This window comes from Dipodomys spectabilis, unplaced genomic scaffold (assembly GCF_019054845.1).
Source record: "Dipodomys spectabilis isolate Male_0828 unplaced genomic scaffold, ASM1905484v1 ptg000140l, whole genome shotgun sequence".
Classification (NCBI taxonomy): Eukaryota; Metazoa; Chordata; class Mammalia; order Rodentia; family Heteromyidae; genus Dipodomys; species Dipodomys spectabilis.
Genome location: NW_024870817.1, coordinates 23187137 through 23205800, shown reverse-complemented (window position 1 = coordinate 23205800; position 18664 = coordinate 23187137). Strand labels below are relative to the sequence as shown.

General features: G+C 34.9%; 1 protein-coding gene across 1 annotated transcript in view; it reads right to left on the bottom strand.

The window, feature by feature from the left end:
* Ap3b1 (adaptor related protein complex 3 subunit beta 1) overlaps nt 1–18664 on the bottom strand; it is a 226083-nt gene that overhangs the window by 176686 nt on the left and 30733 nt on the right. Inside the window, exons 3-6 of the mRNA XM_042690763.1 lie at nt 14001–14075; nt 9362–9457; nt 8622–8782; nt 5553–5619 (exon numbers count right to left, since the gene is read on the bottom strand). Of these exons, the coding sequence (XP_042546697.1) occupies nt 5553–5619; nt 8622–8782; nt 9362–9457; nt 14001–14075 (399 nt within the window). The remainder of the gene's footprint in view (nt 1–5552; nt 5620–8621; nt 8783–9361; nt 9458–14000; nt 14076–18664) is intronic.

Sequence of the window (18664 nt, the reverse complement as noted above, 5' to 3'; positions counted from 1 at the left end):
CTGAGAATGCTGGGTCATCACAAGAAGTGCATCAAGGTTTGATTGATAATATGGTGTAAGTTGCCCAATGCTGCCAAGATTTTCTTCCTTAAATTAATGGCCATCCAACCTGCCCTAATCATACAGCTCAAATGATATTCCCCTTCTTATTTCAATTTTCTCGAGGCATGGAATATAGGAAAGATCAGTCATTTATCTTCTAATAGCTGAATAATAGATCTATCACAATAAAAACATCTGCACAAATTCAGGGGTGTGTTTTCTTTGCCATACACTGAGGCTTTTACCAACATTAAATCAATAACTTATCAAATGGTGTCTTACCCTACATTTTAGTTATAAACTACCTATCAATTCATTAAACATAATTTTGTAGCTAAAACTAAGGATAGGAAACTTTCTATCATAAAAAATATGTAAACATTCCATTCAAGTTTTTCAGTCTGTACAGTTTTCAGTAAGCACTAATAATTTGTTATCTTAAGAAATTGTTTTCTATGAGAAATTTAGATACTATCAAAAAATATTTTTTCAGTTAACCTGAAAGGGCAAGGAAACAAATACCACACTGTCTTTGAGGCATCATAAATTTGTAAAAGTCTGCTTATGTAATTTTCAAAAAATGTGAGTTTCCATCTTTTTAAGAAAAACAAGAGTTACAAATATAAAAAATTCATAAATGAGCTTACAAATGAGAGAAATCTACCTGCTTTCAATAAAGTTATACATGTGACTAATAAAAAGATCACTTTAAAGTTGGATGCTGCTGGTGGCTCACACCTGTAATCCTAGCTACTCAGGAGGGTTGAGATCTGAGGATCTCGGTTCAAAGCCAGCCCAGGCAGGAAAAGCTGTGAAACTCTTTATCTCCAATAAACCACCAGAAAAACAGAAGTAGTGCTATGGGAAGAGCTGAGGAACAGTGTTCAGGCCGAGTTCAAGCCCCAAGACCGACAAAAAAAAAAAAAAAGATCACTTTAATACTTAAAATAATTCTAATAATTTTCACTACAATAAAATTTTACAACCTTCCTTAGGATCTCAACAGTAAGAAAATCTTTCTTAATATAAGAGAAGCAATGGAAGGTATGTCTCAGAAAAATCAGTACAAAGAAGTAATCTTTTAATAGATTAACATTTTTTAATTTACATTTGTCATCAATGACATCATTATCATAATGATCTCAAGAAACTCTGCGTAACAGAAAATAAATCACTTCTTAAAATGTGGAAATACACTCAACCTGATTAGTTTGAGAAATTTAAAAAATAACCTGTGATTACTGATTCTAAATGATTACTGATTATACATGCCAAGGCTATTCTTATCATAAATATACCTGCTTTCAATGAAAGTGTACATGTGACCAACAAAAAGATCATTTTAATAATTAATATAGTTTTAATAAAAGTAACTTTAGTAAAGTAACATGCATAAATATCTATGTAGATATCAAAATGTAACCTTTCTACAAAGAATTACAATCACAAAAAGCAATAAAAAGATCAGAAAACATTATTAATTTAGATACATAATTAAAATATTGCTCATTTAAATATTGGGTAGACAATGTTAAGTAAATCTGAATCGCAATGTCTCACTACAAATCTCAAAAAAAAAGATCAAAATCTATGGTCAGCATAACTCACAATGAGAAAATCCTCTAAAGCTCAAATTATATGTAAACAGAACAAACTAAATACCAGAAAGCTATTTTCTTGTTTATATTACAAAACTTCATAAAGACCTATGACAGAATGATTTAAAAAACAAACACTGAATAAAGCAGACAAGACTTAGTGATAAACACAAAATTAAACTGAAATCAGTAACAGGAAGAATATCACAAGTGAGTCTGTTTTTAGTGCTAAGATAAAATATCCAAGAAAATACGTAAAGAAGGAAGTATTTATTTTGGCTCATGATTTCAGAGGTTTCAGTCCATGATTACTTGGCTCCCTTGCTTTCTGACATACATACTGTGTAGTGAGGCAGATCATAGAGGGGCACGTGTGCTGGAGCAAAGAAACTCACTCTAGGGCAGACAGGAGTCACAGTATAAGAAAGGAAGGGGCCAGGAAAACCATATATTCCTCAAAAGAACACTTTGGTGGTCTACTTCGTACTCCAACGAAGTTTCACTTTCTAGCAGCCCATGCAGTATATATAAACTCATCAATAAAGTTACCTGTGAGGAAGTTAGCACCTCATCATTTAATCACCTCTCAACAGTGCCCTCAGATAGTAACTAAGCCTTCAATAGAGCCTTCTGAAGGTACAATCCAACCAGAATACTATATGTGAAAATACACTGAATAAAGATTTCTGACAGGTCAGAGCAGACTACAGAAAAAAGCAGTATAAGAAGTGGGGGGATAAAAGTCCCTTAGAAGCTGGACAGTAGTGGCTCACACCAGTAATCCTGGCTACTCAGGAGGCTAAGAGCTGAGGATCATACTTGGAAGCCTGCTGGGACAGGAAAGTCTGTGAGATGCTTACCTCCAGTTAAATTACAGAAAAAGCCAAAAATAGCAATGTGGCTCAAGTGGTAGAGTGCTAAGCTTGAGCAAAAGGAGCTCAGGGACAGTGCCCAGGCCTAGTTCAAGCCCCAGGATTGATTTGGGTGGGGAGAGGGGGGAAGCTACCAGGGGCTGGGAAGGTGGCTCAGTGGTAGAGTGTTTATCTTGCATGCCTGAGGCCCTGGGTTCGATTCCTCAGCACCACATAAGCAAAAAGAAAAAAGCTGGAAGTGGCACTGTGGCTCAAGTGGTTGAGCTGAAGAGCTCAGGGACAGCGCCCAGGCCCAGAGTTCTGGCCCCAGAACTCTACCCAAAAAAAAAAAAAAAAGAAAAGAAAAAAGAAAAAGAAAGGCTGGCTTAAAGCCACCAAAAGCCACTTTAGGCTGATATAAAGGAAGAAAATGTTTAAAGAGGCAGTAGTTAAAATATATAGCTGTCAAAGAAACTCCAAGCTATATAAAACAAATTACTGACAAAGAAAATGACTGCAGGTGGTTTTAAATTAATATTTAAAACTATAATGCTAAAAGAAAATAATTTGGCCAGAAATAACATAATTTCTTGGATTATTTTGAAATGCTCACTGTATACTAGGAAAACTTTAAGTCACTTCAACTAACCCTGAAAGAGATGTGTTACAAAACTCTAAGATCTCATTTAATACAGATTCAGCTTACACATTTCATTTTACATTGAAAGAAGGCAAAAATGAACACCATTTCTGATGGTCCAGCAAAAATAATTACAAGAGGAATTAGACTCCTAGAAATTGAAAAACAAAATCGAGAGCTAAATTATCTGTTTGAAGACATAATATATTCTATAGGGAAAACTGAGGGAAATGAATGAGAAAAATTAATCCAAACAATAATATTCAGTAAGAAGAAGGTATAAAACTGTAATTTTTAAAATAGCATAAACTCAAGGACATACAATAAAGCAACTTCGATCTTCCCTTTCATAAAGGAAATAAAAATAAACATAAAAGAACTTTAAACCAATATTTAACTCCAGATACTAATACCTATCCTTCTACTTCCCGAAGAAGTCCATGCTAACAATTCTAGAATACTTTCTCGTGCAAGTACTATAATCCTATAATCTTATAATCCTAGCTACTCTGGAGGCTGAAATCTGAGGATCCACATTCTAAACCAGCCTGAATAGAAAATTCTGAGACAATCTCCTCAATTAACCACCAAACAGCTGGAAGTGGAGCTGTGGCTCAAGTAGTAGAGTGCTAGCCTTGAGTAAAACAAAAGCTAAGGGGCAGCATCCATGCCCTGAGTTCAAGCCCTAGAACCAACACACATACACACACACACACACACACACACTGAGTTCAAGCCCTAGAACCAACACACACACACACACACACACACACACACACACACAACACCCCCAAAACATTTGCAGGTTGTACTAAGTGATACATGTCCTGAGTTCAAGCCCTAGGATCAACACACACACACACACACACACACACACACACACACACACACACACACACACACACACACACACACACACACACACACACACACACACACACACACACAAAACATTTGCAGGTTGAACTAAGTGAAACATGTCTATGATCTCCAAACTAAGGAGGCAGAGGCAGGAGGATCAAAGTTCAACACTAACTTGGACTACACAACGGGCTAGCCTACATAGAAATACCCTTTCTCAAAACAAAGCAAACACATTTGGGGCTGGGAAGGTGGCTCAGTGGTAGAGCGCATGCCTTGCATGCCAGAGGCCCTGGGTTCGATTCCTCAGCACCACATAAGCAAAAAGAAAAAAGCCAGAAGTGGCGCTGTGGCTCAAGTGGTAGAGCGCTAGCCTTGAGCTGAAGAGCTGAGGGACAGCGCCCAGGCCCAGAGTTCAGGCCCCATGACTGGACCCAAAAAAAAAAAAAAAAAGAAAACAAAGCAAACACATTTATAATACTAATACTAAAACACACCACTCTTGATTGTTCCATATCTCTAACCCTTCTTATTACTTCATTTTAAAACTATTACTTGTTCTCAGGTAAGTCAATATTTTATAAATCCTAATAAATTACTGAATTAAAAAATTCAACTGAGGGAGAGGGAGAGGGGTTGGGGAGGTGGGGAGGTCAGGAGGAATGGGGTAGTAGGGGAAAAACAAAGGAGGAGGTAACAATGCTCGAGAGGAAAAGTACTTATTACCTTAGTCATATAATTGTAACCCCTCTGTACAGTATTTTTACAATAAAAAACATATAAAAAAATCAACTGTAACCTAGAACAAATCATGTTGTGAGGTAAGCCAAGCTCAGAGAGACAAATAGCATATGTTTTCTCATATGTGATCCCAGATCTAAAATACACCAGGACATGATAAATTATTCATAGACAGTGAGATCAAAGGAGATCTTAAGGGAGGAACACAACAGTGCAATGCCTATGTGTCTCTGATCATATAAAATAATATTTATCTAAATGAACTCCAGTAAATGAAAACAAGAGGTTTTTACTTTGTTGTTATTTTTGTTTTCTTTTCATCTTGTTTTTTCATTTATCTGTCTTTGGGAAGGTAAAGGGGGAGGGGGATAGAAATGGAGGGACAAAGGCAATAGTGGTATTCACTAGGCACTATGCTGAAAATGAACTATACAACTTCAGTGGGGACAGGAGGGAAAAACTAGGAGAGTGAAGGAAGGGGTGACACTATCCAAAAAGAAATGTACTCATTGCATGACTTATATAATTGTAATTCCTCTGTATATCACCCTTATAATAACAATAACAATTTTTAATTCAACTGTAAAAAGCAATGAACATTTAGCCACAGATTAAAGACTTTTCTCCAACTTGCCTTTCTTCAGACTCTAACAAAGAAACATGTGCTAAGCTAAAATCCCTTCTAATTACACAGTAAATTTTATAATATTGAAATAATAGACAATATTTTGAAATCAGTAAGTATAATTATAATTATATAATGATGATAACTGTAAATAAAGAACCATTCTACTTTAGTGACATAAAAAGATTACTTACAGTACTTTTATCTTTTAGAAGCTTTTCAATTACTTCAATTAACATTTCCTTCTGCTCTGGATCAAGACTAAAATATAAAGCAGTCTAATTAATATTTCTATTTGATTCCAACCTTAAACAATGATTATCATCCTATGAATTATTTCCAAGATAAACAGAAACAAATTTAAAGTAAAATGGCACAATTTTTCTCATAAATGTATCCTAATCCTGCTTTGTAAAGTTGCTCATATTAACCAAACTAGAAACTCATGCCATTAAGGAAGTATTTAAAGAACAGGCCAGGGTATGGCTCATGGAGTATATTGTTTGCCTAGAGATCAAAGCCCTGAGTTCAAAACTAGTACTACCAAAAATAAGAAACAAAAGAACATGTTCACTGTTTACTAAAGTTGGAAAACTTTAAGGAAGTAATTGTAAGCACATAGATCACAACTCCATTTTTCAACTAGAGGAAAAAATAATAAAATAGCAAACATTTTTTTTACACTATGGATATGATTGCCAAAAAACAGAATTTCCAAGTAAGCGCGATATCACATTGGTTTACCAATAGAGAGATGTATTATAAAACTTGCCACCTAAAACTAAGAAAAATAGGAGTAGCAATGAGATTAAAACATTTGATAGGGGAGAATAAGAGTACTGGACAGCTAGAATCTAAGATCTATACAGAAAGAGATTAAATGTTGGGATGGACTGTAAAGTAGAGCTTAATAATTAGACACACTTTGTGGGGGGGGGCATGCATGTGTTTGTGTGTATGTGTGTGTACTTGTGTGTGTGTGCATGTGCGTGCATGGGTGCATGGGTGTGTGCCTGGGTGCTGTCTCTGACCTTTTTTGCTCAAGGCTGCTCTACCACATGAGCCATAGCTCCACTTGAAGAGTCTTATGAACTTTCCTGCCCAGGATGGCTTCAAACCAAGATCCTCAGATCTCAGTCCCCTGAGTAGTTAGGATTACTGATGTGAGCCACCTGCATTTGGCTTACACATTAGTTTATGACAAGAAAAGAAAACCCTGCCTGACAGTTAACCTCTGAATTTATGTATTTTTCAAATATTACATGTTTTTTAACACTGTAACTATTTACCATTCAAATAATCAAACCATTTGAGTGGAGGGAGGGGCTGTCCTGGATTTAAACCAAGCCACACCAGTAATATTTAAATACCTTATGTTGCATTTCAAAGTAACTGAAAATTTATGTTCTACTTACAAAAAAGAAATGTGAAAATCATGAATCAAAACAGTACCTCAATATTTTTACTGGCAACATTCTTCACAACAGCAGGAAAGAGTTCAGATGCTCTTTTTTTTAGAAAGAGAGTCTATTCAGACCCCAGTATGAACTGCAATCTATTTATTATAGGTTTCCCATCATTGCTGGGACCATAGAAATATACCACTATGTCCAGTTCACTTCTATAGTGACAGTGTCAAACGCTTTTCTACCCAAGTTGACCTGGTACAGCAACCCTCCCAATCTCAGCTTCCCACATAGCTTGGGATGATAACAGGAATCCAACATTATGCCCTGCCCTAGGTTAATGTGTCTGGCAAACTTTTCTGCCTAGGCTGGCCTTAAACTATGGTTTTTCCATTATCAGTCTCCCAAGTAGCTAGGAAAACAGATGTCAACCACATGAATCTGCCTAACCTTTTAAATTATTTCAAGTTACAGTTCAAATACTCCTTCTCCAAAGCCCTCCTTTTGAATTTTATTTATATCTTTATTTTCTCTTAACCCTTATAACATGATGAAATGGCTGTGGTTATAACTCAGTGGTTAAGCATTTACTTAACATAATGGCCTTTTTCCTATTAAAGACATTGTTAGTGAACCTTTATATATACATATAAATCATGTGTTAATATCTTCTTCAATTACAAATTAGTTTTAATTAGCATATGATTTATTTCTTTCTCAAAGATATGACATGTTAAAAAAGAATAAAATTATGCTATCTGGCAGAAAACAGATGGAATAAGAGATAATCAAGTTAAGTGAAATAAGCCAGATTCAGAAAGGTAAGTACTGGGAAGAGGAAGGGGACAAAAGGGAGAATGAGGGAGAAAGTGACTCTGATAAAGATATAGTATATAAATGGATAGGTTAACATAAAACATGAACAGAAAGGAATAGGTAGAAATGGGACAGAGAGAGAAAGACAGACAAATACTATATTTTTTCTCTAATATATTAGTTTAGATTAGTTTAGGGTCATAATAAAATCCATATAAATTTTTTTCTTTTTGGTCAGCCATGGGACTTGAACTCTGGGCCTGGGCACTGTCCCTCAGTTCTTCAACTCAAGGTGAGTGCTCTACCATTTGAGCCACAGTGCCACTTCTGGTTTTCTGGTGGTTAATTGGAGATAAAGAGTCTTTCCTGCCTGGGCTGGCTTTGAACCACAATCCTCAGATCTCAGCCTCCTGAGTAACTAGGATTACAGGTGTGAGCCACTGGTGCCTGGCAAAATGTTTTAAAGAAAGTTGACTGTTAAATAGCACAGCTTCTACTGATTTATATATCTAACACAAATTGCACAACACTATGAAAACTACACCAGAAATCAAATTGTCTCAAGAAAGCTTGCAGATGTTTTATGTTACATGTGAGACATCTCTTGGAAAGAATCACTCTTTAGGAAGTAGACAGCAAGAATAAAAATGAAAGAAAGGGAAATGAAGATAAGTGAGTTGTAAAGATAATATACTTAAGATTCTACTCTATACTAAAAACAGGAAAAATCTTCCAATTCTCTAATAATACATATATGTTTTTATGTGTGTATACTAGACAGACTATATAAATGAGAATTCTGATTTTTACTGTTTTCAAATTATAAAAATCATCCCAGGACCTAGTACACTAATAACAAATAAAACTATGCATGGGATCTCTATAGCCAAGACAAAATTAAGGATATGTATAGACTATCTGTAGAAGAAAAAGTCATTTCACCTGAGTATGAGATCAGGATAGTCACAAGAGTTAGTCTTAGTGGGGTACAACATTCCATGTAATGTAACGGATCTTTAGTATTACTCGTGAAAGACCTACCTGTACAATTTCTGTATTGCATGGGCTGCATTTTTCCTAACATATGGTGATAAGTCAGCAGCAGCTTCCTTAATAGCAAGCATCATGATAGGAACAATAATTGGCACTCTGATACTTGACAGAACTCTCAAAGCACTTGCACGGATTAGTTGATTTGGATCCTAAGAACAGTGTAAAATATGCATCAAACTGAAAGTTCATAATTTTTAAAGACATCTTATGTCACATAAATTACAGGTGCTTACTAGAAATAGTAAACATATTAAAATAGCAAAAGTCAGTCTCTTAATTTAAAATGAGAAAGAAAAATAAATGTTTACGTCTCTGAACAAGATTTAAAGAAATGTTAAGATTATAATTTAAGTTGATTTTTATTACTAAATGTGCTGAGATTTTAGCATCCCTAAAAAGTGACTATGTCATAAAAAATGTCTTGTTCTCTACATATTTTCAATAACTAGTTAGTAGAATTATATAAACAATTCTTTGACACATGGAAATAATTATATTGCACATAAAGAAGCACACAGAAGCTAAAACTTACAAAGCAAAATTCTACCTGATTATATAAGTCATTTTCTAGGTGTATTAAGTAGGCTCTATAGGAGGCTTGGAGGCTTTTTAACTCTTTCAAGACACCACTGGGTTGTTTAGTGGATTATTGCTCCACTTCTTTAAATGACACACCTTCAACTGTGCAGAAACCTTGTAGCTATTTGCCTGCTTAGTTCAACATTTACCTTCAAAGCGCGCTGAAAAGTGCTTATGGACAAGAGTGCCAAATCCTGCTGTTCTTCAGCATATCGGACCAGATAAACATATACCAACTTCTTGATCTGTTTAAAAAAAAAAAAAAAAAACAACAGTCATTTACTCCAAGCCAGAGTGAAAATTTAAAACTCAGTATTTTCTATACCAAAATTCATTTTCAATTTTCCTCAGGTAAGTAATGGAACCCAATAGTCACAGAGCAGGCTGCAGGATAATGACTGGCAACAGAAAAAGCTTGAGAAGTAGGCACTTTCATAATTCAGTCTATAACAGTAACATCCTGTCAAGATATCCCTTCCTAACAAAGGAAATTCCTGAGCAAAGCCCATACAAGAATATTAAAATGTTAACTGATTGAGAAAATATTTCAAAAATCAAAGACATAAGTAAGAAGAATAATTTAAGCCCTGCTCTGGTATTGGAGCTTATGTTTCTTCATCTATTAAAAGTTGCTGGAGCCTGACTCTTCATATGCTATTATTCATAATCCAGCATATATATCTAGCTCAATAAGAATGTGTGACAATGACAACTTAATGTAATAGAAATTCCAAAAATGATTAGATATGTTTTTTGAATGTCATTTTTAAAGGCAATACAACTACTAAATTTTAAAGAAAATAATGAATGGAAAAAACAAAATAAAAATTAGATTTTGATCAGTTTTAATTTCAGTTGCTTCCTTCTATCTCATAACCCCTAACTCCTTAACCTCATTATTGAGGTATCACTATTAACAATCTAATAAGAAACTCACTTCTTTAGTAAAAGTGAGAATGACTTCATTCTACAGATTTATTATCAATGTACTTCCCATCTAAATTTATTATCAGCCTCTGTATGCTTCGTGTTTAAACCAGTAGTTCTCAAATTTCAAAATCTGCATAATCCAAAAACAAATGTGTTAAATAAAATGATTTTACAAAAAAATAGGTTTAAAAATTAGGTCACATTGTTTTGTAAGATAGGAATCAATATAAACTATAGCTAATGTTTTAGATTATATTTATGTTTTTATTCTTACAATTACAATTTTATACGTATTTCTCTAATTCAGGTATGAGAAACCTTTTCTCTGCCAAGGGCTATTTGGATATTCATAACATCATTTGTAGGCCATACAAATGTATTAATACAGGAACATGCTACAGGTAGCCAACAAGAAGCATATGTGTCTGTCCTGTCAAGTACCAAATAATCTCTCAGAACTTATATGACTAACAGTCTGGAAGTTCCTTATCCTTCCTAATTGTTTAAAGATGAGTAACTTTCTCCCCAATTAGATTTTGATTTTCTAAGCCTAAAACAGTATTAGAAAGGCATTAATACTTAGAAAACCACTAAATTCTTGGTTGAGTGATTAATAGCAGTTTCCATATATCTAATCAAATACGTCAGATGTACAAGATGAGTTCTCTTGAATCTACCTTGAATAATATGCACTAAATAATTGCGTACTTATCTATTTTTTCAAAGTATATTGATGGTTTTGATCATCTTTCTGTATCTGGCACTGAAGAGCTCAATGACTGTCAGCTGTGTCATATACCAATACAATGGTTAGCTGATTTTTTCTTTAATGAAGACTTTCCCAATAGATTACTACATCTAGGGTCTAACTTCCTAGGTAGGAAGTTATTGCATAGCAATGTTTAGAAGGCCACCAATAGAAGTCGTAAGTATTGGAAAATTGGTCCTAAAGTCTTTAACTTCCTTGATTTTTTGTTGTTTTTACTGTTCTTTTGTTTTTAAAACTCACTTAAGGTAGCCTTTTCATCTCTAATTATACTCAGATTTTACATTTCTCTGGAAGGTTTAAAAGAATCATTGCATCTACTCTGCTCCATTTCTTTGACATTTCTCAGCAACACCTTTATTTATCATGTAACTGTACAACCAGCTTTAAAAATGTATTATGAACTCCAGAATATATCTAGCAGTTTATAATGGCAATATTGAAACATTCAGAACCACTGCTGAGCTAGCAGGCATGGCTATAATTACTTACTATTGGAAAAGGATTTCTGTGACTGTTATGGCAAAAAGCATAACAATATTAAATCACAGAAGGTTGCAAAACACTAAATTTGTTCTAGTTCTCTTATAAGAATCAATCAATATTGACCACAAGAGGCCTATGCACTGACTGGATGCAGGTGTGCAGAGAAAGCCTACTTTCCCTGAAACCATTCTGTGACCAGAAATGGGAGTAGTTAAAGCTTCGTGACTACACCATTCTCTGATCAGTTACTTTCATTCAATGTTACAACACTCTTTGCTGTAAAGCTAATCATAGCAGAGCTCCAGTAGTCTGGAAAAACACAGGCAGATATGTTTAATTAGTTTATCAATACTAGCACATCAAACTTCATGAGTTATTGACTAAGCCTTTGATTATTTTTGTACTATAACCACTGATTGCTTACTAGGTCACTTTTGTTATCAGCTGACATCTGATGGCAGACGACATACATCAGTTCACCAGTGTGTGTAAGGTAGTATGTACTTATAAAAATGAAATTTTGCACATGATAGCAAAAAAAGATCAACTCTCGCAACACAAATTTTAAGAAACTTATATCAGTTTGCCCATAACATGAGATTAAGCACATTTCAAAAAAAATAAAGTTTTAAAGAACAAAAGCAGTCCAAAACAAATAAATCAGTAATTAATTATACATTGGCACTTGTTACAAAACTAGGCAACATACTAAAATCTAATCGTAACAGTGAAAATTATGCTCATAGGAAAGTTCTATTATTACTATTGAAAAATATACTGAAAATTATAAACAACTATAAATAAAATATTCAGTACAAAACTTTCTGTCTTCAAAACTAGAATTTCACAGGAACAAGTTCATTTAGTACTGATTTCCAATAGACCTTGAGAGTTTTTAAAATTGTAACAATACCAGATGTTAAAGAGAGGTTAAAAACACAAAGGTAGAAAAAAGAACTATCAATGGTAAGGATCACACTGAAAGGAAACAATCTTTTTTTTTTTGGGGGGGTGGGGGAGGTCGGGTCGTGGGTTCTGAACTCTGGGCCTGGGCGCTGTCCCTCAGCTCTTCAGTTCAAGGCTAGCGCTCTACCACCTGAGCCACAGCACCACTTCCGGCTTTTTTCTTTTTTTGCTTATGTGGTGCTGAGGAATCGAACCCAGGGCCTCATGCACACAAGGCAAGCGCTCTACCACTGAGCCACCTTCCCAGCACCATGGAAACAATCTTAAGAGGAATCGTGTGGCCTCCACCAAGTAATTTAACCCCTTTGCCATCTTGTCCTGTCATTTTGGCCAAGGTAACAGAGGAGTTAAATTGCCTAGAGAAACAGTTAAAATAATGCAGCAATAACAGAACCAACATCACAGGGTCAACAGTGAGAATAAAATGAGTGCATCAGTGTCAGGCACTAAGAACCTTGCACAGATATTTTTTTTGCTGGTCCAAGGGCTTATACTCAGGGCCTGGAGACTGTCACTGAGCATTGTGCTCAAGGTTAGCACTCTACCACTTGAGCCACTGCTGCACTTCCAGCTTTTTGGTGGTTAACTAGAAATAAGAGTCACGAAATTTCCTGCCTACCTGGCTTCAAACTGAGATCCTCAGATCTCAGCCTCCTGTGTTATTAGGATTATAGTGGTGAGCCACCAGCATCCAGCTAGATTCTATTCTCTTGGTAACACTAAGACCAGCTTCACCTACACCTCATGATTTTTCTAAGTTAAATTTTGATTTTTTTTTCAGCAATTTGGACTTTCTTCTACCAGTAGCCATAAACTAAATTACATATCAAATTAGAAGCTCAGGTAGTATGACCATAAGACATCAAAGAAAGGGTATGTTTAAAATGATCAATTCAGAATTCTGGATAAAAAGCAAAGAAATATCTACTAAATTGTGATTAAAAGTATAAATATTGAGGGAAAAACTGGGAGTGAGGGAAGGGATGACATTGTCCAAAAAGAAATGCATTCATTGCCTGACTTATGTAATTTATGTATATCACCTCTATAATAACAGTAAAAAATAAAAATTAAAAAAATTGAAAACAAAAATGTGCAAAAATTATATAAATATCTCCCAATTATTAACTGATATCTTAGAAATAAGTTACAATAAGCTACTATAATCTACTTCATATTAGAAAAAGGTTTACTGGAGAGATGTTCAAATAAAAGAATCTACTATACATCAGCTGTGTTTCTGTTATCATAGCAATGTATTATACAACTAAAGTATGACCCAGGTAGTCTTTTCCTTTGCTCTACTTAAATATTCTACTGCCATTATCAAGCCATGATTCTTTTATTTACTATACATAAAAAGAACTGTTTAAATGAAATCCTTTGTACAACTGATTGATGCCAATTTTTTTAAAAGATTGTAGACAGAGGCTGGAGATGTAGCTTGTCCAGCATAAACAACGAGTTCAAGTCCCACCATCACCAAACAAAAAAAAATGAAAAAGATTATGAACATTGTAAGTATGTAACTAACAAGGATTCAGTAATATTTAAATACCTTATGTTGCATTTCAAAGTAACTGAAAATTTATGTTCTACTTACAAAAAAGAAACATGAAAATCATGAATCAAAACAGTACCTCAATATTTTTACTGGCCACATTCTTCACAACAGCAGGAAAGAGTTCAGATGCATTTTTCCCTTTTGCAATCATCTGAAAAATAAAAGATGAATATTAGAGCAGAAATTTCTTTTAGATAAGTTATTTAAAAATAAAATAGATATTATGGAAAATTCTACATACACTAAATATTTGCAAAATTGTGACATCAAATAAGCTATGTAAAACAGCCAAACTCTTCACCCACTCACCCAATTTATCTCAACTATCCATAACGAAGACTAAACACTGCTGTAAGTCAATATAAATGCATATTAAGAAAGAATTATATGGCAATCTAAGATATATTTTCAAATATGTACAATATTTTTTTCCAGCTGGTCATGTTGTAAATACTTTTAAGTATTTGTAGTGTTTTATTTTTTATTTTCCAATTTCTTACATGAAAGATGTAGTGTATTTGCAATAGGAAAAAAGAATGTTACTAAGAACAAACTGATTTTCATGCAGTTGGTTTTCATAAGTTCTACTTGTTCAACCATTATTTTCAAAGTTCCTATACCCAGAGCTTCTTCCTTAACCTGCTGAAATTGAGTGTGACACCATCTCTTCAAATCTCTGAGATGATTCTGAGATTTCATTCACTCTCATGACTGTCAACTTCTATAGGCAAGATTCAATTCGTCAAAACTCTGAGCCCAACTTCACCTCTCTCATGAGGCGCCATTAAAAGTCTCTCATCGCAAAGATGCTGTCGCTAAATCCAAACTATTTTTCAAGATGATATGCCACTGATGGCAGAATTTCCTATTTCTATCAATTCTTTCCAAATAACAGAAACCCTCTTTTTCCCCCTCATATATACACAATAACTAGGCCTTGTTACTTGCACTTATATTAATCCCTTTAAACTGCTACTATTCTATGCCAACAGTACCTCACAAGGGACTTTTCTATCCATACTGTATATCATAGACAATCTAATATACTTAAAATTATACTCTGGGAGATGAGGTTAATCTCCTGTGGTAGAATATACTAGCATGCGTGATGCCCAAGGGTTTGATTCCTGATACTTAGAAACAAAAACTAAAACTAAAACCCTTACTTTCTACATATCAGCTCTCCCTCAAAAGATTTCAAAACCTCACAACTATCTAAAGTCCAGGCCAAACTATTTCATTTAACACTCAAATACCTTTTACAATATACACGACCATCCAATCTTTTTTTTTTTTTTTTTTGGGGGGGGGGGTTGGGGGGGAGTGTCCAGTCGTGGGGCCTGAACTCTGGGCCTGGGCGCTATCCCTCAGCTCTTCAGCTCAAGGCTAGCACTCTACCACTTGAGCCACAGCGCCACTTCCAGCTTTTTTCTTTTTTTGCTTATGTGGTACTGAGGAATCAAACCTAGGGCCTCATGCATGCAAGGCAAGCACTCTACCACTGAGCCACCTTCCCAGCCCCAACGACCGTCCATTCTTAAGCTCCTCAACCTAATGTTTTACCCCAATACTCTTACCCAATCAAAGCAATCTTGCTCACTAACAAAATATTATCCATTTCTAAGTTGAACTCTTCTACCTATGGTCTATCAAATTCTACTCATTGTCCCTTGTTAGCCACCTTTTAACAGCACATGCAGAAACCAAATTTCCAATCTTACTATGCCCTGGAGTTTACAATCTACACTTTTCATTTGTAATTCCCTATATACTACCATGTATTTATATTATTTTCATTTTATACTTCTCTGTAGTCTCATTTCCTTAGCTCATTCTCAAAATATGTTTATATATCTTTAAACAGTCTAGAATTAGGTAAACACAAAATGATTGTTTATAAATATCACAATAAGTGAAAATATAAAAGGCAATAGGTTTATTAATGACAAATAGTGTATACAGTATTGTATGAGTATGATACTTTAAGCATTATGAAGTGTGTAAAAATTTTTCAGTAAGACCTTTTTATATGACAGGTTTGAAACATCTGTTTAAAGGCGCCAGGCGTGGTGATTCTGTGACTCTTGCACTCAGGCTAGGCAGGAAGACTGCAAGTTGAGGCAGCCCAGGCTACATAGCAAGACCCTGTCTGAGAAAACCAAAGAATAAACAGACCAAAAAAAAAAAAAAAAAATCTCTTGACTTTTTTATACATTCTATTTCCTTACCTGCAACATTTACAGAAGACTCACAAAGTACTAATCTTTGCATGGTTTATAAACCTTTTCAATTTCTTATCTAAAGTAAGATGAGAGAAATCAAATGCCCTTGAAGGCCTCTTCCATTTATTACTGGAGGTTGAATTCAGAGCCTCAAACTTTCTAGGCAACACTCTACCATTGAAGGACACCCTAGTCCTGTTGCTTACAGCCTCTTTTTTCAGATAAGGGTCTTTTGGCCAAGCTGGTCTCAACCTCCATGCCCTGGGGCTCCACCACCCAAATACACAGGATTACAGGTGTGTACCACCATACTAGACTTACTTTTTGTTTGTGCCAATGCTGGGGCTTGAACTGAGGGTCTGAGCACTGTCTCTTAGATTTTTTTCTGTTCAAGGCTGGTGCTCTACCACTTGAGCCACAACTCTACTTCTGGCTTTCTGTTAAGAGTCTTATGGACTTTCCTACCCAGGCTGACTTCAAACTGTGATCCTCAGATCTCAACCTTCTGAGTAGCTAATATTATGGGCATGAGACACCAGTGTTCAGCTTTAGACTTACTTCTGAGATAAGATCTCAATAACTTCTACCCAGGCTGTCCTCAAACTGTGATCTTCCTGACTTTGCTAAGATCTTTTTAACTAAAGATAATTTCCTAGCCATATGAAAGAAATTTCAAAAAATTTCTGCACAATATTGTTCACTTGAAGTAACATCTCAGAAAAACACTACTCTTAAATAAAATCTTAAAGAATATAAAGATATAAGACATCACCTCTCCATAACAAAATTTAGTACTTAATTGTAGATGAACCTGATGAATCGAACATCGCCTAATTATCACACAGTTCTTGGTTCTTAGATAGCTTTATCTAACAGAAGTTAATAGTAACTGACAGTTGAATACCAAACAACAGACTACAGTATCTCTTCTCCAGAGGCTCTTAAACACACAAAAACTACCCAGAAAAGCCATGAAAGTTACTCTTTTCCTACTAGTTAGTGATATAGAACACCATCCCATGTGTTTATTGACTACTGGTATACTGTTCACAAATGTCTGAAGTCTTTTAACTACCTTTTCACTGAGTTAATCGCTGAATTATAAATGTTCTTTATGAACTAATATGTTAGATTTATTTTTATTTTTTGTCAGTCATGGGGCTTGAACTCTGAGCCAGGGAGCTGTCCCTGAGCTCTTCAGTTCAAAGCAAGTGCTCTACCACTTAAGCCATAGTGTCATCTTCCAGTTTTCTGGTAATTAATTGGAGATAAGAGTCTCACGGACTTTCCTGTCTGAGCTGGCTTTGAACTGCGATCCTCAGATCTCAGCCTCCTGAGTAGCTAGGATTATACGCTTCAGTCCCTGGCACTCTGCATATTAAATTTTTTAATCTATATTTTAGATATTAATTCTTAAACAGTTAGAGGATTTGCAAATATTTGCTCCATCTTGTAGTTGCCTTTTCACATTCTTGATGTAGTTCTTTGAAGCACAAAAATTCTGGTAAAATCTAAACTATGTTTTCTTTTGTTGCTCAGGTTTTGCCATCAGAACTAAGAAGTCTTTGTTATGTCCAATGTCATGGAGCCTTATTTCTATGTTTACTTTTTAGAGTTATATAGTTTTAGCTCTTACACTAGTCTGGGATCCATTCTGATTTGTTTTCATGTGGTTATCTAGTTTTACCAGCACTATTTTACCATTGGGTGTTCCTACACCCTTACCAAAAGTCACGTGAGCTGGGACTGGTAGCTTATACCTATAATCCTAGCTACTCAGGAGGTTGAGATCAGAGGATTGAGGTTCAAAGGCAGCTGGGCAGAAAAGTTGACGTGACTCTTATCTCCAATTAACTACCAAAGTGGAGCTGTGGCTCAAGTGGTAGAGAACTAGCCTTGAATGAAAAAAGCTTAGGAACAAGTGCCCAGGCCCTGAGTTTAATCCTGAGTACTGGCACAAAAACAAAGAAAAAATAAAAAAATAAGTTCATTTAAAGCCATGCACCTCTAATCGTAACAACTCAGGAGGCTGAGAGATAGAAAACTCAAGTTCCAAGACAGCCCCAGCAGCAAAATCCTAAAGACCAATTAACAGCAAGACTGGATGTGTGGCTCAAGTGGTAGAGGACTAGCCATGACCAAGAAAGCTGATTGAAAGTGTAAAACCCTGAGGTCAAGCCAAGGAATTGATAGAAGAAAAAAAAAAAAAAAAAAGACATTTGACCAAGTATGTCAAAGTTCTGGGTTCTCTATGCTGTTCTATTGGTCTTTATGTCTAGCTTTATCCCAATACCTCACTATTTTGATTACTATAACTTTGTAGTGAGTTTTTAAATGAGGAAGTATATATTTAATTTGTATAATAAATTTATTATACAAATGTATATCCAAATTTGTATATACAATATAGTATTTATATATACAAATTTGTATTTACAAATACTGTATATACAATCAATTTATTATACAAATTAACCAAATTTTCTTTATAAACTTCCTAAAAATAGAGTACATAACA